At 40.7% G+C, this 24,599-nt stretch overlaps 1 protein-coding gene across 3 annotated transcripts in view; it reads right to left on the reverse strand.

Moving 5' to 3' along the window:
* Window positions 1-17,723: 17,723 nt before the first annotated feature.
* Window positions 17,724-24,599, reverse strand: part of ANO5 (anoctamin 5) — a 94,876-nt gene continuing 88,000 nt past the window's right edge. The window contains exons 21-22 of one of the 3 annotated variants that reach the window (XM_052661732.1): window positions 23,085-23,184; window positions 17,724-18,300 (exon numbers count right to left, since the gene is read on the reverse strand). In XM_052661732.1, the coding sequence (XP_052517692.1) occupies window positions 18,070-18,300; window positions 23,085-23,184 (331 nt within the window). In that variant the 3' untranslated portion in view covers window positions 17,724-18,069. Of the gene's footprint in view, window positions 18,301-23,084; window positions 23,191-24,599 lie in introns of all 3 variants that reach the window. The other 2 variants (XM_052661731.1, XR_008201503.1) reach the window with 2 other exon arrangements.

A 24,599-nucleotide genomic window follows, 5' to 3' on the forward strand; every position in this document is an offset into this window, starting at 1 on the left:
GCTTCTGTTGACAGTTTGGTGTGTACCCTTACAAAGATACTTGCAGGTCAATACCTATAATTTTTTACACATGTAAAGAGAATATTTAAAAAATTATTTATGAACTTATCCATATTTTTAAGTAGACAATATTCACCTTAGTCAGAACAAGATGTTGGTCCAATTGGAGCAGTTAAGAATTTTTCAAAAACAAAAGTAAAGTGAAGAGAAAGTATAGGGTATATGCAGCTTCTAAAATCCATGATAGAATCTTGCAGTAGTTTAATAATATTGAAATACAGGCATTATGTATAGTAAAAGTATTTACTTAATTCATTTGGCTTCTCAAACGATTAAACAGTAATTTATCATGCTGCTGCTAAGTCGCATCAGTCGTGTCTGACTCCTAGCGACCCCGTGGACTGTAGCCTACCAGGCTCCTCCATCCATGGGATTTTCCAGGCAAGAGTACTAGAATGGGGTGTCATTGCCTTCTCCTGTAATTTATCATATGACCCAATAATTCCACTTGAGGTATTTACCCCCCAAAATGAAAAATAGTTACACAAAAAACTTGTACATGAATGTTTAAATCAGTATTATCCATAATAGCCAAAAGGTGGAAACCATCAAAATGTTTATCAACTGACAATGGACAAATGAAACTTGATATAGCCATACAATGGAATATAACTAATCTACAAAAAGAAAAAAACACTGGGATATGCTACAAAATGTATGAATTTTAAATCGTTATGCTAACTGAACCAGTTATGAAAGACTACATATTCTGTGATATAATTCATATTAAATGCTTAAAATAGGGAAATCCAGAGAGACAGAAAGTAGAATAGTATTTGCTTAAGACTAGGGAGGGGATGATAGCTAAATGGTACAGGTTTACTTTTTGAAGTGATGAAAACATGCTAAAATTCATTGTACTATGGTAACATATCTGTGAATATACTAAAAAGCCATTGAATTATACACGCTAATGACGAAATTGTATGCTGTATATTTATGTATCAATAAAGCTTTTCTTTTGACTTCCACTTGACAAATTAAGGGCCAAGCTTACAGGTGTCACCCACAAGAGTTCTAGCTCATAGAGAAGACAACTTTCGTTTGCCATTAAAAAAAAAAAAAGCAGGAAGACTGGATTTAGAACTAGGAAGAAGCAAAATATGACAAGTAGGAAATGCCACTGCTCATAGCTTTGGAGGATGGCAAGAAGAAAGATAAAGTCAGAAGGAGATAGGCATATTAATAAGAGGAAGATCGCATTTACATCTTCCTAGGCTTCAGTGGGAGAGGAATACACATCCTAATGACGTAAATAGATGTAAGCAGATGCTATCAGTACCCCATCAAAGCCGTCACTCACCTAGAGTTTGCCTGTAGCTTCAGTGGACAATTTCCATAAAGATTGTTGTATTCTAACCCAAGTACTTATAACTCTTCACCTGGATTTATTTTTTTCCTGGTACAGGAATGTCCTTGTCCTAGTAGGGCAAGAAGAATTGCATAAGAGTTACTCCTAGAAGCCACCCTCAATCAATTAGTGACGGGAATTGGTGGGTAAAGATCCCACCTTGTCCATCCCTCAGTGTAATAATCCTATGCTTTGCTTTACGCAGTCTCTGAAGACCCTCAGTGAGATTGAACTCTAATTTCCCATAAAGGTAACCCCCTGATAAACATTTGCTTTACTCTCTGTCTCACTTTCTCACCCTCTGGAATTTCATCCTAAATACAGTTCTTTACCCAAATCTCTATTCCAGACTCTGCAATAAGCAGGGGGGCATTGAACTCGGGGAGCGATTGCCCCCATTTCCAGGTGGAGTCCCTAGGGGGAAACTAGGAAGTTATACAGAGGACTTCACATTAATTTGGATCAATCCAACATACCAACCAAGAAGTAGATAGGTCTGATTAGAAAGAACATCTAGTTCTCTTCCTCAAGGCTTCCTCAATTTTTGTTACCAGGGGGTCCTAAGTGGAGAATCTGTGGCACTGCCAGTTAGTGCCCTACCTAGAAGAGGCTGAGGGCAGCAGGCCACTGAGCCACAGGCAAGGTGGGGGCATGAAATAAATCTGGAGAGAAATAAACCGGGAGAATGGAGTTGGCAAGTGGAGGATGTTGCTCCTCTCAAGGAATGTTATCCAAGCCTCTACTGCAGATTTACTTGCCATATGATGTCAGCAGAAAAGACTACAGGGTCAATGGTCATAGAATGCTAGGAGGGCTCCGAGTGACCAGACCTACAAGGGTTATCTTGCCAAACAAAAGCAGAAAGCAGCTCACAGACTAAAATCAGCATGAAAGCAGATACCCTTCTCCCATGCCACATTTCCTTCCACGAATAAATTGTAACACCATCTTTGCAGTGGAAACAAGATGGGAGACAGGCTCTCTGAGAAACTGAGCATGTTTATCCAGGAATTACTGAGACCCAACTAAAAGCACTGTTTATGTCTTTGAAGCCAACAAAGTTGGACACCTGGTAACGGTTAGAAATATTTCTCCCTGGCTACCAGCAGGTGGCGATTAAGATAAGAGTAATTCCAAAAAAAAAAAAAGATAATATTTTGTGGCTTCTCTGATTCTAGTGTGAGTTAAATTGTGAATTCAACTATATACAAATGAGATGACTGTTTTGTAAAATCTCCATATCAATTTCAGTGAATGATTGTGCTGTATCCCATTAGGCTAACTTATTTAATCATTTCTTCCTTATTCAGTTCAGTTCAGTTCACTCCAGTTGCTCAGTCGTGTCCGACTCTTTGCGACCCCAGGAACCACAGCACGCCAGGCCTCCCTGTCTATCACCAACTCCTGGAGTTCACCCAAACTCATGTCCATCGAGTCGGTGATGCCATCCAGCCATCTCATCCTCTGTCGTCCCCTTCTCCTCCTGGCCCCAATCCCTCCCAGCATCAGGGTCTTTTCCAATGAGTCAACTCTTCACATGAGGTGGCCAAAGTATTGGAGTTTCAGCTTTAGTATCAGTCCTTCCAAAGAACATCCAGGACTGATCTCCTTTAGAATGGACTGGTTGGATCTCCCTGCAGTCCCAGGGACTCTCAAGAGTCTTCTCCAACACCACAGTTCAAAAGCATCAATTCTTCGGCACTCAGCTTTCTTTATAGTTCAACTCTCACATCCATACATGACTACTAGAAAAACCATATCTTTGACTAGACGGACCTTTGTTGGCAAAGTAATGTCTTTGCTTTTTAGCATGCTGTCTGGGTTGGTCATCACTTTCCTTCCAAGGAGCAAGCATCTTTCAATTTCATGGCTGCAGTCACCATCTGCAGTGATTTTGGAGTGCTTTTTCATTATAAAATATCTCAATTTCTTGTATTACATATTGCTTTCCAATCTTCTTTGTCTAATATATCTTCTATGTCTAATAGATCTGTTTTGTTTAGTGTTTCCTTGGCGTATTTTTGGTCCATTCTGTTACTTTCAACCTGTGTTCTTATATTCAACGTTTCAAAAGGAAACTCTGGAATTTTATCAGGGGTACTTATTCTTGGAAGGACCTAAAGATAACTTTTTCCTAAGCCCTGAGTCTGTTGAATGCTTGGTTGAACTTTTGTTTTCAGCTATTATTTTTGCTTTTGAAATCTGCTATTTCCTTAAGATCAAATAATCACCATAAGCACAGGTTTAACTCCGGCACGTTGTTTTGCTTTCCTCTCCCAGACACTGGTTCTGTAAGGCCAGAAGTCCCCCTTTGCCTTGAAATTTCCTGATGTTTTCAATCAATTTTTTAAACACTTTACCTAGTTTCTCTAGTTGTTCTCAGAGTTCAGTAATCTGAACAAGAACCAGGATTATGGGAAGTGTAATTTCTTGCTGCTGATTAAAAACAGGATGAGTCTAATATGTTCCCATTAAGAATGCTTTCTGTATGCTTTTCATCAATTTTTCCTCTTAAATTGATTTTTTCCTTCCTTTTCCTTTTCTTAAAAAAAGTTTATATTACTATCCTCTTCTTTTGATGCTATTTTTCTTTGTTCTTTTAAAATAGCCTAGTTAAAAACTACACATTGTCCCTAAAAACCCATGAGAAGTATTTACTGCACCCATAATATTTGAGCTGCACATTATTTTCAGTACCATGTACCTGAAATTATTTTGTAAATTCCATTATATGATCTGTGAGTTATTTCAAAATTTGTTACATTATTTTCCTAGTTATTTTTATTGTTTTATAGTTTGATTTTTATCGTGAAAGAAGAAAATTATGATTGATTTTAGCCCACTGAAATTGCTGGGGGTTTAGTTTGTTCTTAGTGGACTGATATTTGATGTGGTTTGCAAATATTCAGAGTGTGCATGAAAAGAAATTTCTATTCCTCAGACATTGAGTACAATATTTCATGAAGGAAGTCTACTTTTTGATCATATTGTTCAAATGATCAATAGTTTTTCAGTTTATTTTTTAATATTTTTGTCTCCATGGTAGTTTGTACTTTGCCAATTTGGTGAAGCTGCATTTACCAGAAGTCTTTTCTTTTATATGGTGTGACATTAGATTACAAAAGAGGCAGATAGAAGGGAAGCCGCAGCTTTCTTTCTGAATGTCTTTGAAGCCAGTTATGGGGAAGGAAGAGGTTTCCCCGCTGGCTCAGGGGTAAAGAATCTGCCTGCAATGCAGGAGAAGTGGGTGCAATCCATGAATCAGGAAGATCCCCTGGAGGAGGGCAGGGTAACCCATTCCAATATTCTTACTTGGAGAATCCCATGGACAGAGGAGCCTGGTGAGCTTCCACCCTTGCTGCTAAGTCACTTCAGTCGTGTCCGACTCTGTGCGACCCCATAGATGGCAGCCAACCAAGCTCCTCCCTCCCTGGGATTCTCCAGGCAAGAACACTGGAGTGGGTTGCCATTTCCTTCTCCAATGCATGAAAGTGAAAAGTGAAAGGGAAGTCACTCATTCGTGTCCGACTCTTTGCGACCCCATGGACTGCAGCTCACCAGGCTCCTCCATCCATGGGATTTTCCAGGCAAGAGTACTGGAGTGGGGTAACATCGCCTTCTCCGATATTTAAAGTCTAAACAACCTTAAAAACTACCCCTAAAATCATGCTTAGGTAAAACCTGCCTGGAATAGATTAGATACAATGCATATAAACACACGTATACCACTCTCTAGTTTGAAATTTTTTGAAAAACATATGAACAACACAATAATTTATAAAGAACAATTTATATTAACACTGTAATAAAGCACAAACTCAGAAAAAAGTGATCAGAGTATTATTTCTTATGAATAAGGCAGCTAATGTTGCCAACTACAGTATTTCAAAATCCTTTACAAAAGGAGATAGCTTAATAAATTTTAGTTCAGAGTTTGTGTTTTTTCTTCTTTCACTTTTCATCTACTTCCATTTTAAGCTTAACTTCTTCGGCTGTAAGAGCTCCCATTTTCCTATTCTTTGCTTTCTTAACCTTTTCCTTGAGGGCAGCCACATCAATCTTAGTTTCAGTAGAAGCTTCCTTAGGTTTTTTTAGGTGAACTGGTTTTTCTTTAGGTGGAATAAAAGCTTTGTTTCTTTCCTCTTGTCTCTTACTAAGAGCTTCTGCTTGTTTAGCCTTTATTGCTTCCATTTTCTGTCTCTTCTTTTGACTTGCCTTAAAAAAGTATTCACCTCTAGCCAATTCTTTATCAATCTGACTTTCTGGCTGCGGTGGTGAGAATGGTGTATACTGTTTCTTAACAGTTTTCTTCTTTGGTTCCTTGCATTTATTCACATTTTTGTGCTTGAACTGTGGCAAAAACCTTTCCCAACTTTGTGAACTTAACTCAGTCTTTCACCAGCTCTCGTTTAATCACTAAGGTTTTAATATTGTAAAATATTTAATATTCCACCCTTGGGTCTCACAGAACTGGACACACGTGCAGCAACAGAGCACAGCACATGGGGAAGGGCGCACAGAAACGGATCCAGTGGGTTCTACTTGTCCAAGATCTTTTCTACTCCACATTCACACCTTTCTAGTCAGCAAGTGGCCCCAAGTCCCTGAGTGAAGCTTGACTGAGAGCTCAGGGCAGTAGTTACACAGCAGGCAAAGTTTTACACAGACTTTGCTGAGCGTCCCGCATTCGCGCATGCTCCAATGTGTCCGCAACATGGCGGTGTTTCAGTAGCGCTGAACGGTACTGTCCTGCCCATCCAAAACTTCCCTCCCAGGAAATTACTTCCTAGTTCCTTCCACAATACAAAAGTCCTATCTTTATAGCGAATCTTCTGTTCTACAGTATTATTTTCTAAATTCCATCATATGATCTGTGAGTTATTTCAAAATTTGTTACATCATTTTCCTAGTTATTTTTTATTATTGTTTTCTAGCTTGATTTTTATTGTGAACAAAGAATTCGCAAAGAATGATTTTAGCCCACTGAAATTGCTGGGGTCCTGCTTATATCTCGAGAATCAACTTGTATTGTTTAAACTTAGAATGTGATGTATTTAATTTCTCACCAACGTGCAGTTTTATTTTCTTGAATATATTGGTAAAAGCACATTGTTACAACCTCACCAGAGCCATGACAGGCTCAGAGAGGTACACTAGGCCAAAAATAATCGCTGAGTCATGCTTCCGGGGCTTCCGGAGATGGTAACTCTGGCCAATCAGAGAGATGGTAACTCTGGCCAATCAGAGAGATGATAACTCTGGCCAATCAGAGGGATAATGACTGGCCAATCAGTAAATACCAGGAAACCCCTGCAGCCAATCAACCCTTGCCAACTCCCTGTCTTTGTTCTAAACTTATAAATACTACTGTAAATCTGGCCTCCGGGCTCTTGTCAAGACTCCACTGCGCTGGATGAGACAGGAGCCCTGGCTCGAGCTGGCAATAAAACCCCTTTATGCTTTTGCATTGCTGTGGACGTCTTATTCTCTCAGTTTTGGGGACTTGGACTCTGGGCATAACATTTGGGGGCTCGTCCGGGATCCCTTCAACTGGGAAGAATAACATTCTCCCGGTAGAAGGGGTTTCCTCACTAGGAGAAGAGATATCTGAACACCGGTGTTAGTTTTGGATTGAGTTCAGTGTAAGGCCGAGGCCCGGTATCGTGCCGGGGAGGTGGCTGGCTCTGTGAACATCCTGCAGGTAAGACTGAGTGCATTGTTGGTGGCCACCTTGTGTTTGTTATCTGTTTGTCTATTCGTGGTGTCTGCGTTGCTCTTTGTGTGCTCTGTTGGCTCCCAGTGTACTTTTCTGTGATCATGGGACAAACAACTTCTACTCCTTTATCTCTTATGATTAACCACTTCTCTGATTTTAAGTCTAGAGCACAGAATCTATCATTGCTGGTGAAGAAAAGCAAGTTAGTAACTTTTTGTTCTGCCAAGTGGCCTGCTTTTGATGTTGGCTGGCCACAAGAAGGCACCTTCAGCCTGCCTACTATTCAAGTGGTCAGAGAGAAGGTGCTTGCCCCCTACCCTTCGGGGCACCCAGACCAAACTCCATACATTTTGGTCTGGCAGGACCTGGTGGAAAACCCCTGGCCTGGCTAAAACCTTTTGTTTTTCAGCCCCTCACTTCCCTTCCCTCTTCCCCGTCCTCAGCTTCATTACATCCACAGGTACTAGTCGTAGAAACATCCAAAGAGAAAGAAGACAAAAAGCACAGCAACCGGGTGAAACCGGTATTCCAGGAATCCTCACTATACCCCAATTTACTTGACCTGGAGACCGAACTCTCCCCACTGGATCTCCCTATGTGGATCCACTTCTGCCCCTGCAAGTTCCTCAGGTCTCTTCTGGAGGGATACAAAGGGACACCGAGCCTTCGGCCCCAGCCCGGGAAGGAGGCCCCGCCCAAGGAACTTGGGGAAGAACCAGGGGCATCACCAATATGGCAAAAAAAAAAACCAATCCGGGTGCCCCCTCCTCCACAGTCCAGGCATTTCCAGTTTGGGCGGGGCCTGCCCGAGCAGACAGAGAACAGACATACCAGTACTGGCCCTTTTCCATCAGTGATCTTTACAACTGGAAAACTCAGACCCCTTCATTCTCTGAAAAACCTCAGGGCCTCATTGACCTTTTAGAATCTATCCTTTTCACCCATAACCCCACCTGGGATGACTGTCAACAGTTGTTACAAGTGCTCTTTACTAGAGAGGAACATGAACAAATCTTGTCAGAAGCATTAAAAAAAAAATGTGCCAGGGGTAGATGGGAGACCCACTACACAGCCTAACCTGATTGATGAGGGATTTCCCCTGACGCGGCCCTGCTGGGACTTCGAGCACGCTAAAGTAGGGAGTGTCTCCGAGTGTACCGCCAGACCCTCATGGCCGGCCTCTGAACAGCCGCCAGGAGGCCAACAAATTTGGCTAAAGTAAATCTGGTTAGACAAGAGCCAAATGAGAGCCCGGCAGCTTTCCTTGAGAGATTAATGGAAGCTTTTAGACAGTACACCCCCATGGACCCACAAGCCGATGAGTCGCACGCAGCCGTCATGCTAGCATTCGTGAATCAGGCAGCCCCAGATGGCAGGAAAAAACTACAAAAAATAGAGAGGTTGGGAGAGCAATCCTTGCAAGACCTAGTGAGGGCAACAGAGAGGGTTTTTAATCATAGAGAGACTCCAGAGGAAAGGGAGGAACGTGTTAGGCGAGAGGAAAGAAAATTCAGGGCCCGGCACCCCTCCCCGAGTCCTGGATAACTATACATGTGGAGGGGAAACCGGTTGGCTTCATGGTGGACACGAGAGCTCAATACTCGGTCCTTAATCGAAAAGACAGACCGATGTCTAAGAAGACCAGCTGGGTACAAGGGGCCACCGGGATTAAACGATATGGATGGACTACTAAACGTCACGTGAACTTGGGGGCCCAGCAGGTGACCCACTCTTTTCTTGTGATACCAGAATGCCCAGCACCCTTGTTGGAAAGAGACTTACTATTTAAAGTCAATGCCCAAATTCACTTTGACCACGGAGAGATATCAGTTCTAGATGGGACCGGACATCCCATGCAAGTTTTGTCCCTGACATTGAGGGACAAAAACAGACTGTATCAGCCAAAGCCGCTCATGGCCATTGACCCCAATGTACAACCTTGGGTCCAAAAATGCCCTCTACCCTGGGCAAAAACTGCGGGGGTAAGACTAGGCAAGCAGAGGCATCCCATCATTGTCAAACTTAAATCGGATGCCACCCCTATCCAGGTAAAACAATACCCTTTGAGCCTAGAAGCCTGGCGAGGAATCGCACCACATATACAACAGCTTCTGGAGGCAAAAATTCTTAAAAGGTGCCAATCTCCATGAAATACTCCTTTGTTACCTGTTAAAAGGCCAGGGGGAATGGACTTTAGGCCTGTGCAAGATCTTCGTAAAGTCAACAAACGGGTAAATGATATACATCCAACCGTCCCTAACCCGTACACCCTTTTGAGTGGCCTCCCACCAGACTATGTCTGGTATACTGTCCTGGACTTAAAAGGTGCCTTTTTCAGTTTACCCTTGGCCCCCTTGAGCCAAGAGATCTTCACATTCAAATAGATAGAAGAAGGCAGCCAGACCTCAGGACAGCTAACTTGGACTCGACTTCCGCAAGGCTTCAAAAATTCACCAACGCTATTCAGTGAGGCTCTGGGTGAAGACCTCCATGAGTACCGGGTTGATCACCCCAACATTGTCCTATTGCAGTATGTTGATGATCTTATGCTAGCCACAACCACTGAGAAAGCATGCCTAGAAACAACAGGCAACCTCCTTCAAACTTTGGGGACCTTGGGGTACTGGGCTAGTGCAAAGAAGGCCCAAATTGCTAAGCAAAAAGTCATATACCTAGGGTATAAAATAAAACAAGGATGGAGATAGCTGACGCAGGCCATAAAAGAGGCCATATTGCAGATCCCTGAGCCGGCAACTCCTCAACAAGTGAGAAAATTTCTTGGGACTATTGGGTATTGCCGGCTATGGATCTTGGGATTTGCTGAAAAGGCCCGGCCACTATATGAAAAAAGTAGAAAAAAATAAAAACTGGACTTAGACTGAGCCAATGAAATGGGCTTTTTAAGAACTCAGACAGGCTCTGCTAGAAGCCCCAGCCCTTGCTCTCCCTGACCCGTCCAAGCCCTTCCAATTGTTTGTAGATGAAAAACGGGGAATGGGAAAAGGAGTCTTGACGCAGCAATGGGGGCCTTGGAGTCGACCAGCGGCCTACCTATCCAAACGACTGGACCCAGTGGCTGCGGGGTAGCCATCTTGCCTCCGAATCATTGCCGCTACTGCCCTCCTGGTCCATGATGCTGGCAAGCTGACTTATGGACAGCGACTCCTGGTCTACACTCTCCATGCCATCGAAGGGATTCTGAAGCAGCCAACAAATACATGGATCTCTAATGCCTGTTTGACCAATTATCAGGCTTTGCTGCTGGACACCCCATGGATGCACTTCCAGATGCCCTGCTTCCTGAACCCAGCCACTCTCTTACCCAACCCAGAGGAAGACAGCCCCCTCCACGATTGTGGTGAGATATTGGCTGAGACGACGGCAATACAAAAAGACCTAACAGATGTGCCTTTAAATAACAGTGAACTGATGTGGTTTACAGATGGAAGCAGTTTTATAAAAGATGGACAGAGGAAGGCTGGAGCTGCAATAGTTGATGACTCTGGGAAGATAATATGAGCTGAAGCCCTTCCCCCAGGTACCTCTGCCCAAAAAGCGGAACTAATAGCCTTAATACAGGCTCCGGAGAGGGCAAAAGGAAGAGTCACTATTTATACCAACAGTCGGTATGCATTCGGCACCGTACACATCCAGGGCCCAATATATAAAGAGCAGGGATTTTTGATAGCCGAGGAAAAAGAAGTTAAAAACCTGCCTGAAATCCGCAGACTCTTAACAGCCGTCCAGCAGCCTCGAACAATGTCAATAGTACATGTCCCTGGACATCAAAAGGGAAGAGACATTAAGGCTCAAGGCAACCGAGCCACTGATATGGCAGCTCATGAGGTGGCTAACAGGGACTGCACAGCCCCTATACTAACTGTGGGGCTGTCACCCCCAGGTATGAGAACCTTGCCCCCAACCCCCAAGTATTCCTCTTCTGATCTCAATTGGATTCAAAAAATGCCAGCCCTCAGGAGGGTGAAGACGGATGGTATCGGGACCAAGATGACAACTTGATACTTCCCACCAACTTGGGTCAACACCTCTGTACGCACCTACATCGACCACCCATCTAGGAGAAAAAAAGACTCTAACTCGCTTACAGACAGCACGTTTGCGGTTTCCCTGACAACAGGCGACTGTACGAGACATAGTCCAGGCTTGCAAAGTGTGCCAGATGATGAAGCCGGGAAAAGGATAGTATACGGGATTGAGGTACCGGGGAGAGAGGCCGGGGCAACACTGGGAGATAGATTTTACAGAGGTAAGACCAGGCAAGTATGGGTACCGTTATCTGTTAGTTTTGGTGGATACTTTTTCTGGGTGGGTGAAAGCATTCCCTACTAAGAGAGAAACAGCAATGATAGTAGCTAAAAAGATCCTAAAAGAAATAGTACCTAGGTTTGGGCTGCCAGTGACTATTGGCTCTGATAACAGGCCTGCCTTTGTGAGTCAGATTATACAGGGACTGGCCCTAGCTCTGGGGACCAAATGAAAGCTACATTGTAGATACAATCCCCAGAGCTCAGGACAGGTTGAGAGGATAAATTGGACTCTAAAAACACTTTGGCAAAATTGGCAGTAGAGACTGGCGGGGACTGGGTGACTCTCCTTCCCTTCGCCCTCTTCCATGCGCGTAATACCCCTTACAAGCTGGACTTAACCCCTTTCAAAGTTATGTATGAGAGGCCCCCTCCCATATACCCTATCTTTAAAAGTAAAAAGCCCCACTATGTGCCCAGGTGGCCAATATTACAAGACTAAATAAGACATATTAGATTGTGTCTGAGACAAAAAATGGTGGGTTTGTTCACACATCGGGCTAACTCCATGTTTACATGCGTCAGTTTTTAAGCAAAACAGAGAGTTCTGTATAATAGTGACTGTAATGCCCAAAATCCTGTACCACCCTGAAAAGATAATGTATGACTACTGGGCCCAAAAACAAACACCCGGCTCATTACGTTTATAAAAGAGCATATTAATACAGTTCAACTATTTGTGCTTAGACAGCAATATCAAACTGTACCCCAAAACAAAGAGAAAGATTCCTCTATATGATCTAAAGACAGGGGGTAATGTTACAACCTCACCAGAGCCATGACAGGCTCAGAGAGGTACACTAGGCCAAAAATAATCGCTGAGTCATGCTTCCGGGGCTTCCAGAGATGGTAACTCTGGCCAATAAGAGAGATGGTAACTCTGGCCAATCAGAGAGATGATAACTCTGGCCAATCAGAGGGATAATGACTGGCCAATCAGTAAATACCAGGAAACCCCTGCAGCCAATCAACCCTTGCCAACTCCCTGTCTTTGTTCTAAACTTATAAATACTACTGTAAATCTGGCCTCGGGGCTCTCATCAAGACTCCACTGCACTGGATGAGACGGGAGCCCTGGCTCGAGCTGGCAATAAAACCCCTTTATGCTTTTGCATTGCTGTGGACGTCTTATTCTCTCAGTTTTGGGAACTCGGACTCTGGGCATAACACACATAATCTTATCTCTTTTAAATAAGATTTTCCATAGTTATTTTATTTAATTATTTTCTTAACTACACAGGCCTAGGCTTCTGAGGGTGTAAGATTTCAGCCACTTCTCACACTGCTGGATTAGAACAATTTGACAAATTGGGAAGCCCTGAGTCTACATGCCTTTGCATATTTTTCCTATGATAGATGTTTGGGAGTTATTACATAAAATGCTCTTGGCTAGTGAATGTTACTTTTATGAAATTCTTACCAGTTTTATATCCCACCCCCCAAAGTAACCCTGAAGATTTTTGAAAGCTCCTCTCCCATGTGACTTGGCAGCAGCATAGACTATATTCCTAGGGATATGGGATAGAAACAAGGGAAATGCATTATCTCACTCAAGTAGCCCAGACAATTCCAATGAAGCTTGTTGTGGATTTCTTTGGGGGAAAGAGGGACTTACAAAAATTTTGTAATATATCTCAACACACTATTTTTCTTCTTGTACTTTTCTGTTCATTTTAATCACCTTTCAAAGTAGGAAAGATTAAAAAGGCAAAACAAGAAAAAATTACCACTTTCTCCATTTTTTTCTGAACGATTCTGACTCTTTCTTCAAGGAATGGGCATTGCTAAATGTGACAAACTTGTAATTTTGTGAATTGAACATGTTCCATATAATGCATTTTAATGTTTCTAGACAACCAAAAATGATTTAAAATCCTCTTAGAACACTCAAATTCAGAAAAAAAAATATTACCAATATTTTACTATAAGAATAAATTGAGTTCGTCAAAATGGAACTTAAAATTAAGTATTATTTTATTCATCATGCCTATTTGAATCTCTTGCTGCTGCTGCTGCTGCTGCTGCTAAGTTGCTTCAGCTCTATCCAATTCTATACGACCCCATAGACAGCAGCCCACCAGGCTCTTCTGTCCCTGGGATTCTCCAGGGAATAATACTGGAGTGGGTTGCCTTTTCCTCTGTGTGACCCTATGGACAGCAGCCCACCAGGCTTCTCTGTCCATGGGATTCTCTAGGCAAGAATACTGGGGTGGGTTGCCATTTCCTTCTCCTCAGTCTCTTGAGATGAATGAAATTTATGTTTATGGGCTTCCCAGGTAGCACTAGTGATAATGAACCTGCCTGTGAATCAGGTGACATGAGACACGAGTTCAATCCCTGGGTTGGGAAGATCCTCTGGAGGAGGAAATAGCAACCCACTCCAGTATTCTTGCCTGGAGAATCCCATGGACAGAGCAGCCTAGCAGTCCACAGTCCAGGTTGTTTCGAAGAGTCAGACATGACTGAGTAGATGTGACTCAGACATGACTGTCAACTGAGCAGACAACATAAGAGCAAATTTTCCTGTGTACCTCATATCACCCTCTTTTCAAAAAAAAAAAAAAAAAAAAGAGAAGAAAGGAAAGCACTTGTTTTCTTGGTTAACACCATGAATCATTCATAGGAAAGTCATACCTAGTCAGTTTTGGGGGAATGGAAGCAGGTATATCATACACACTGAAACACACTATCCTTTTTAATATTCTGAATTTTCACATAATCCTGGAATAAGTGATGTGATTGAATTATCACACACAAATTAGGGAGGTTAAATATTGTCTAGAAAAAGAATAACATAATAGTTATAGTGATTCATGGGAGCAAGCTGCTCTAAGCCTGGCAAATGGTATATCTCACAGTGCTATTTTCCTTAATGATACTCTTTGATAACATAATAATTTTGGTGGTTTATTCACTCAGTTGTGTCAGACTCTTTTGAGACCCCATTGACTAGCTCACCAGGCTTCTCTATCCATGGGCTTTCTTAGGCAAGAATACTGCAGTGGGTTGTCATTTCCTTCTCCAAGGGGATCATCCCAACCGAGGGACTGAACCTGGGTCTCCTGTATTGCAGATTCTTTACTGACTGAGCTACCAGGGAAACATAATAACTATCACTAACTAAAAACAACTATTAGAGAGGTTCTTTCACAACAACAGATTCAACTTCTGAATCAGTAGTACAAATTCCTTACCCACAACTGGAGTAAATCAACAGAGATCCCAGGGCTACACAGGGCACCTGACACTACAAAGTCACTTTGGAATCAAAAGTTTTATTTTGACACATAAGAGCTTTTAATTTGAAATTTCTTTGACTTTTCTCTCACCCTCATTAGATGGCTTAGGAAAGACACACAGCTGCACCACGCACCTCCCAACACCTCCCTCCCCACAGAGGTACACGAAGTTTCATAAGGAAAGAGCTCTTCATAAAGAAAGAACTCTAGCTCCTTCTTCCTCTTATCCTCCTCTTTATCTTCTTTCCTTTTTCTTTTCCTTGATAATTTGCTTGATGGCTTAGTTAAAAGAAAACTGTTGAAGTCAAGGGATCATAAAATACAGCAAAAATAAGAGAGCATTCCATTTCTTAAGTCCCCACCCCCTTTTTGATGGATTTTGTAAAAGTAATGTTTTGAAGTGGATTCTGCTTCTTTTGTGCAAAGAAAAACTGATGAAGGCAAGGATTTGAGATGACATTTGAAGAGCTGGTTTTTTAAAAAAATTTTTTTAATTTTGTACTTAATGTTATTTTGAATAAAATCCCAAATGATTTCTGGAACATTTATTAAAAAAAATAAAACCGCTATGGGTTTGAGTGAATGATAAAAACATCTGCCATGCTGATAAATATCAACCTGCATTTGGTAGTTAGATGCTCAATTCAGCCCTCTCACAATAACTAATGGGTCCTCTGTGGCAAACTGAGAGGAAACCCGAGTTCCTCACCTCAGCTCAAGATGAGGACTGACTACCATTTTGCACCTTAAGTGGAACCCCTAGAGCTCCATGGCAACTCGAGAGGAAAGCCGAGTTTTCCTCCGCAACTGGAGAAGAACCCTGAGTTCCCCGCCTCCACTCTAGATGAGGCCCAATTCCCCTGCAGCGACATGAGTTGAATCCCGAGTTTCCTGTCACAACTCGAGAGGAATCCTGAGTTCCCCATCACAACTCAAGAGGAACCCCTAATTTCCTGCCACATCTTGAGAAGAACCCCGACTTCCCTGCTGCAACTTGAGAGGAATCCTGAGTTTTCCCTTGCAGCTCGAGGAGGACCAACTCCCTGCTGCAACACAAGAGGAACCTTGATGTTTCCCTCACAACTCAAGAGGAGAACCGACTCCCCTATTGCAACTCGAGACAGATAAGACAAATCTATCTGAACCGATTTGGCATCAGATTTTGTTTATTTTTTGGCTTTGGATTTTGTTTATTTTTTAGGAAAGTGACCAATACTTGTATTTCCTTTTAAAATGTGAGAAATTTCTTGGTAGAAAACTGAAAGGTGAGTACAAAACATTTTAAAAGGAAAATATCTACCTCATAGGAACTATTTACTTACCTTAAAAACTACTTCCTCCCTTGCTAGTTTCTCTGTACATCCTAGAAACTCAACACTTGAGTTGGTTTCAGATTGCAGTGTTACAGATAACCTTGTGAATTAAATTTGTCTTTATTTATCTTACAACCTAGCTCTGCAAACACTCTTCAGCCATAATAATTAAAGCTTATATACAAGAAGCCAATTTCCATGCTCTTCCTTATTTTTATTAGCACCCAGGAAGGAAGCAATATGAGCTGTACAAAATGTACAACACTGCAATAACAGAGTTTGATTTGACAGAGATACTACATCTGTGGCTAATTTCATAGTATCACTAACTGGTTCTCTCAAGCAGGAAAATACATGTCTTCCACAAGTGAAATCATTCTTCAATAATGAGAACATTTAAAATTATGCAAAAATACTCATAAAATCTACCTACTGGATGACCAATTACTGCCCATATTGGGGTAACCATCTCATGGTTTTATAAAATTCATAATCTTCAGTTCTGAATGCTTAATACTGATCATTAGTTAATATTACCTTCCATATACTTAATATTGGAAATTTTATAAAAACTATTAGAATCAAATAATGAAATGCTACTTTGAACAAAATCTTAAATGGTTTCTTGTTTTGTGTGCAATTACAGAACACCATTCTTTTGAAACTGAAGTGTAATTTGAAACTAGAGATTCAAATGTTGTATAATTAAACATCTCTCTATAGTGTTTAAAATACATAGTAAGTATTTTTAAGAGAAAGAAGAACAAGAACTGGAGGAGCACCTGTGCCATAGGCCAAAGCATTAGAGAAGTAATTCAACAAACATACTTTTTTTTTCACTTAGCTGTCAAATCCATCACCGCATTCTTACTTGGTTGATCCACATTTGGTGTTAACTCTGTGATTGATGTTAAACTAACACTTTCTCTGAAAGAAGCTCACATCTGAGATGTTACATCATCAAGTCAACAGTGCAACCACATTTTGTGGGTCAAAGGCACTGAACATTGTTCAGCAGTGCATCGATAGAAAAAGCTGTAAACCCATTAAAAGACTTGAGACTGCTTTAAACAATGAGATAAAATTTCATAAATGACTTGTACCTAACGTACAGGAATAGTCAATGCTCAGATTTGCTTCATGATGTACAATAGGCATTGTGGAAGAAAAACGGTTTTTAAAAATATTTCAGCAAGTTTTTAGACTGAAGTCAGTAAGTTAATCAATATACACTGTCTTGCATTCTTAAACTACTAAGAAGACATAATCACTTCACTGTATCTTTCATTTACTTAAAGACCTGAAACAATCTAACTAACACCTTCTTCATGCTGTTTCCCAGATAAGACAATTCAGTCTTAAAACCACTTCTACCAAAGTGTTATATTTAAAAAACTGAGTTATTAGTCCTTGGCTGAAATCCAAACGTTCAGTCTCTTGAAAAATCAATTTTGTGTTCACCTGGAAGGACTATCTGGAATTTTGATGGAAGTTTACCTTATTCAGGATGATTTCAGAACAAAGCTCTGCCATGATATCTATCCAGTATTTTTAATATGTAAGTTTTCCTATCTTATCTGATTTTGGTTTTTTATCTGCATAGTCTAAAATGGCAGGAGATATGGCTCAGTAGACCCCTTCACTTCTATTCTTTTTGTGCCAATACTTTCTCTGATAGGGTAGAGATATAACACAACCCAAAAGAAGACCATGAAAATGTGCACCTTCACTGGAAGGTGATAGGAGAGCCTACATCCAATGTTTAATTCCAAACTGCAACATCCCATGATTTTCCAATATTCTGATTTCACACATACATTTAACAATCATTTATAGAATCCCAGAAACAATATCTAGGGAGGGTCCAGCCAGTGAAGCAGACAGGTGTTCTTCCAACCTCCATGAAGCTGTACAAAGGCCTCCATAAAAGTGTACAAAAACTCTTGAGTTTAAAAAAAAAAAGAAGAAGAAAAGGGTAAAAGACACATGGCTTCTGGCTTCTGGCTCCAAATCCAGATAAACTGTGAAGCCAGATAGGCAACCAACCACTTGCTCATTGTGTTAATTAGGTTGTTGATTCAGCCAGATTTGCTTTGTTTTCCTGGATAGCTAAATGCTTGGTAAAATCAGTAGAAGAAGCAGAATTCAACCTCAAGTTCTCTTTTAGTTTGTTAAGTTCAAAGTCATGGAGAATCTTGATGGTCATTAACTTTTCTCGCTTGACTCTTTCCAGAACGTCTTTTGGAACATCAGGGATCATCCAGGCCAAGAAAAATTTAATTAAAAACACAACATGCTAGAGGAAACATAAAAGAAAATCAGAGACACTGTTTATCAAATGTTCAGCAAAATGTCCTTACAAATCATTTCATTCATTCAATAAACTGTGCTTGACACAGTAGATAGAAGGGAAAGCAAGAAGATTTAGTCTTTGGTCTTAGAACTTTCCTATAAATCCAACATTAAGCAAATAAATAAATATATACTGCTACTGCTGCTGCTGCTGCTAAGTCGCTTCAGTCGTGTCCAACTCTGTGTGACCCCATAGACGGCAGCCCCCCAGGCTCCTCCGTCCCTGGGATTCTCCAGGCAAGAACACTGGAGTGGGTTGCCATTTCCTTCTCCGATGCATGAAAGTGAAAAGTGAAAGTGAAGTTGCTCAGTCGTGCCTGACTCTTAGCGATCCCATGGACCACAGCCCACCAGGCTCCTCCGTGCATGGGACTTTCCAGGCAAGAGTACTGGAATGGGTTGCCATTGCCTTCTCTGAAATATATGCTGAAATATGTAATTACAGAGATTCCAGTTGAACTTGGTTATTGAATATACTCTTCATCTATGCTTCCTCCTGAAAACCTAATCAAATATTTGTAAAAGAAATTAATAAATTGTACTGTTCACAAAGAAACAAAAAAAAAAAAAAAAGGAGGAAACAGTGAAAACAGACTGGAGAGTGAAGAAAGCTGGCACTTAAATTTGCAATTGATGATACCGTGATGGTAGAAACCAAGACAAAAGCCAATTTTGTCTTGAATCATCAAAAAAGTTCAGGAAAGATGGTGCTAAGGACTGTGAATTCATAGTGTGGGTGGAGTTAAAAATAAGAGGATTATTTAAAAATCTGTATAAGGGGCAGATGAATTTTCAGAACCTCTCTCTCATCCACATTTGGGTATTACTTCTCTCCAACCCCCGCCTGGCAGCAACTGAGTGCTTTATTTTCTGCAGAAATTAAAACAGAAAGCTGTGCACTCAGAGGCAGCAGAGATGGCAGAAGATGAAGATGTGGCATCATACTGAAAATAGGACAACTCAGTGAAGTTCATCATTCTCAATCACGAGATCTCTAATTCCTCCTTCCCTTCTTGGCTCTCAACACAGCCACGAAATAACTCAACAAGCAGGAGGTTGAATGATTTTTTTTTCCTCTAGAAAATATACCTAATCAGAGAAATTAGAATTATAGATATCAAAATTTTGTAGGTCTCAAATGAAAAGGCCCCTTCTTCAGCCTATAGTGAAACCAGCCCCCAATGATCTTCCTCTTGTATGCACACAAAGCTCATGATCAGGTATCATTGTTTCACTCTTAAATACGAGCAGATTGCCAAGAACAACCAAATACATAAGGAAGACTCTAACATGGAAGAGTAAGATGGAAATGGACGACTAGGATCTGTTGTCCATTTAGGATATCTAAGAGGATATAGAGAGAATCATGGGAATGAGAGAACAGTAGCATAACAAGACAAAGACACAAACTGAACTATTTATAAGAGAGAAAATAAATGATAATTAGAATTTCAAAACAGTTGTTAACATCTGAATAAGAAAAGTCTCAGAAACATAGGACAGAGAAAAGAAGGAAATTATCAAAGAAATAATACAAGCAAATTGTCTCAACTTAAAGGATAATAACATTTGCAGATCCAAGGAGTTTAGTGAGTGTCCAAAACAATGAATATGACAATATCACATGATTTTCTGGTGAAGTTTCATGAAAGAAGGTTTAGTGAGAGAATCCTCAAAGTTTACTGATATATAAACAGATCATAAACAAAGACTGGAAAATTAGAATGGTATTGTATCTTTATAGCAACACTGGAAGCTGATGGAAAATAGAGCAATGTCTTAAAATTTCAGGAACATTTAAATAAAGTTGATTCAAAATTTTTAGGAAAAATGACTTCTACTCTTGAATACTATACCAATTAACCATCTACGAGAATAAGAAATTTTAATATTCAAGTTCTCAAAAATTGCCCATTTTCCTCAGAAAATTAATAAAAGATGTGCTTCATCTAAATAAACTAGTACTCTGAGAATGGGGAAAACATAGATTGAAGAAAATACTGTATTTAATACAAGAGAAGTTAAACTCCCAGAATGATGGTGAATCAGAACCTGTAATGAAAATCATAAATAAACAAAAACAAAAATTCAAAAGAATTCATTTTGTAATTTACCAGGCTGAAAGGTGATCTAAAACACTGATGGAAAATGTGGGAATGAAAGTGACAGATTCGCAGAGAACTGAGAGGGGTAGAGATTTAAATTATATACATAACCTCAATAAAAATAAAATTAAACAAAAACTGACTGGAATTTGCGTTTTCTTGCCTTAGACTTATCTAGCCTATTATTGGCCTTTACTAATGCTCAAAATCCTTCAAGCTAGGCTTCAGCAGTATGTGAACTGAGAACACCTGGAGCCAAAGAGCCTGGAGTGTGAAATCAAGCAGGACTTAGGAAGCATCACTATGAACAAAGCTAGTGAAGGTGATGGAATTCTAGCTGAGCTATTTCAAACCCTAAAAGATGATGCTGTTAAAGTGCTGCACTCAATATGCCAGCAAATTTGGAAAACTCAGCAGTGGCCACAAGACTGGAAAAGGTCAGTTTTCACTCCAATTCCAAAGAAGGGCAATGCCAAAGACTGATCAAACTACCACACAACTGCACTCATTTTACACGTTAGTAAGGTAATACACAAAATCCTTTAGGCTAGGCTTCAACAGGATGTTAACCAAGAACTTCCAGATGTTCAAGCTGGATTTAGAAAAGGCAGGGGAACCAAGATCAAATTGCCAACATCCATATGCAAGAGAATTCCAGAAACACATCTACTTCTGTTTCATTGACTATGTTAAAGCCTTTGACTGTGTGGATCACAATGAACTGTGAACAATTCTTAAAGAGATGGGAATAGCAGACCACCTTACCTGCCTCTTGAGAAACCTGTATGCGGGTCAAATAGCTACCGTTAGGACCAGACATGGGACAATGGACTGGTTCAAAATTGGAAAAGGAATATATCAAGGCTGTATATATATTGTCACCCTGCTTATTTAATTTCTATGCAGGGTATATCATGGAAAATGCTAGGCTGGATGACTCACAAGCTGGAATCAAGAGCCAGGAGGTATATCAATAACCTTAGATATGCAGATGACACCACCCTAATGACAGAAAGCAAGGAGGAACTAAAGAACCTCTTGATTAAGGTGCAAGAGGAGAGTGAAAAAGCTGGCTTAAAACTCAACATTCAAAATACACTAAGATAATGGCATCCAGTCCTATTACTTCATGGCAAATAGATGGGGGGGTGGGGGTGGGGAACAGTGGAAACAGTGACAGACTGGGCTTCAAAAACTGAGGACGTTGATTCCAGCCAGGAAATTAAAAGACACTTGCTCCTTGGAAGAAAAGTTGTGACAAACCTAGACAGCATATTAAAAAGAAGAGATATCACTTTGCCAACAAAAGTCCCATTAGTCAAAGCTATGATACTTCCAGTAGTCATGTACTGATATAAGAGTTGAACCATTAAGAAGGCTGAGCATCGTAGAATGATGCCTTCGAATTGTGGTGTTGGGAGAAGACTCTTGAGAGTCCATTGGAGTGCAAGGAGATCAAACCAGTCAATCCTAAAGGAAATCACTCCTGAATATTAACTGGAAGGACTGATACTGAAACTGAAGCTCCAATACTTTCACTACCTAATGTGAAGAGCTGACTCATTTGAAAAGAACCTAATGCTGGGAAAGACTGAAGGCAGGAGGAGAAGGGGCAACAGAGGGTGAAATGGTTGCCTGGCATCACCAACATGATAGACATGTGTTTGAGCAAACTCCGGAAGATAGTGAAAGACAGAGAAGCCTATTGTGCCATCATCCATGGGGATGGCAAAGAGTCCCAAAGAGTCAGACGCAACTTAGCAACGGAACACCACCAACAACAATCAAGTGAATAAGTGCCTTATATTTCTTAGTTGTTTAGTCGCTAAGTCGTGTCTGACTCTTGTGACCGCATGGGCTGCAGCCTGCCAAACTCTTCACTCCACGGTTGCCACTACTTCCACTCGATGGGTTGTTACTTACTTCTCCCGAGGATCTTCCTCGGGAGAGGATCGACGCAGGATCGAACCTGCCTCTTCTGCATTTGCAGGCAGGTTCTTTACCACTGAGCCACCATGGAAGCCCTATGTTTATCTATCTCTCCCTTATAGGTCTTCATGCCTCATGATTTGTGGCCCTCGGTTTAAACCTTGGTCAAACACCCTCTCTGTATTGGTTCTCTTGTCTTATATCCATAATTATACTAGCTATTCTACAAGGAAGGAAATGTAAGATAGTGGGAAGCGTGGAGGTTTGGCAGTGAGACATCTGGCATTAAAATTCAGCTTTAATATTAGCTGATTATCTTTAAACCAACTACTTAATTTTGCTGACTGTCAGATTTATTTGTCAAGGCTGAATAATAAGGCTGAACGTAGAAAGTTATTATAGCTTCTGAAACTGGTACATAATAGATGTTCAGTAAAATTGGTGGGTCCTCTGACCTCAGGGGAAGAGGTCTTAATTTTTCTTTTTTGTGACCTTGGTATCTTCAACAATAGCCAGGAATAACAGGCAATTGCTGTACTTAAACTATTCCTAACTTACTTTTTATGACATCAAATACTTCCTTCAAAACACTCTAGTAAGATAATGCTAATTTTCTGCTCAACAGGTACTGTTAGAAATATGTGCCTGAAGGGTGAGAAGAGACTTACTGGCCCGAAAGTTAAGAAGGGCTTACCTCCATGATTATGATGAAGGTCATCTTGGCAGCAAGGACGTGCCAGTACTGAATATTATGAGCATACTTGTCCTCACTGTCAGGAGGATTTCTGTAATCTCTGTATCTGAAAAAATGGAAGTCAATGCAAAAAATAAGCTACAACTTCAAACAAAGAGACCTAGCATAAATTCATATTGTTTCTTGTAAGAGACCCTTTTAGTTGACTACAAAAGTCAAGTCAAAGGAAAATAACTGCTATTACCAAACATTTATCTTTCCTCTACAGATAACAATCATAGCCATATGCTACTAATGTATAGTATAGATGTAGCAGGAGACACAAGTGAAACTTCTCTCTTGCCATGAAGACACGTTTCTCAGGGGTTAGCTAAATTTCCTCTTTTCATCCCATTCCCTTTCTTCCTATTCCTTAACAACTGAGTTCTACCATCACTCCACTGACACCAACTGAAGAACAGAACTTGGCACTGTGGACCATTCTCATTTTCTTGAAACTCTGTTTTCTTTTGGTTTACATGACGTTGCATTGTTTTCGTGTTACTTATTATCTTTCAGGGGTTTCCCTGGTGTTCAATTTGTGAGTTCATTTTTTTTTTCCTATAATGTGTCTAGATATTAATGTTCTTCAGAGGTTCAGTCCAGCTAGGAAGTGATGGCATCAAGAAATCTGACACTTGTTATGATTCTTTATATAAATACAGAATAGAACTTCCCTAGTGGACCAGTGGTGGGAGTCTGCCTCGTCAATGGGAACACAGATTCAAATCTTGGTGTGGGAGGATACCACGTGCCCCATGGAGGCTAAGCCTGTGTGCCAGAACAAGTGAGCTAGCGCGCCTAGAGTCCATGCTCTGCAACAAGAGAAGCCACTGCAATGAGAAGCCCATCATAACTAGAGACCAAGCCCCACTTGCTGCAACTGGAGAAAGCCCGCGGGCAGCCAAAAATAAATAAAAAATATGGAATATAAAAATGTTTTTGTCTACCTGTGTTGCAGGTAGACAATAACCGATATTGCTGTTTTTATTGGAATCCCAGATGAAGCAGTTGGTTTAAGGTTTAAGTTTAAAAGCTCTGATGTACCATATATACATGTGTGTGTATGTGTGTATACATACATATATATATACATATATACACACATACATACGTATAAATGATCTTTAAATCCTAAAGTAAAAAGATCCGCACAGTTCATGAGACACAGAGTGTGAAAAGAGCAGGTTTACAAATCCAATTTCACACTCCCTGCATCGAAGAAACCTTTCAAATGGGATGGCTAATGAACCAGCTATATTGTTCTTTCTCTCTTCCTCTCTCTCTGTTTGAGGACACATAGTTAAATTCAAGTAGGTTGAATGCACATATACTATGACCATGCTGTGTGATCTATAGACATTAAAGCCTGAATCAAGGGGAAATTTGTTACAGAAAATTTTTCCAATAAATTTAGAAAATAAGAAACAATTCAAAAGTGACATTATCTTTACCGATAGTATTCTCTTACTTTTG

Source organism: Budorcas taxicolor, chromosome 25, assembly GCF_023091745.1.
Source record: "Budorcas taxicolor isolate Tak-1 chromosome 25, Takin1.1, whole genome shotgun sequence".
NCBI classification, from domain to species: Eukaryota; Metazoa; Chordata; class Mammalia; order Artiodactyla; family Bovidae; genus Budorcas; species Budorcas taxicolor.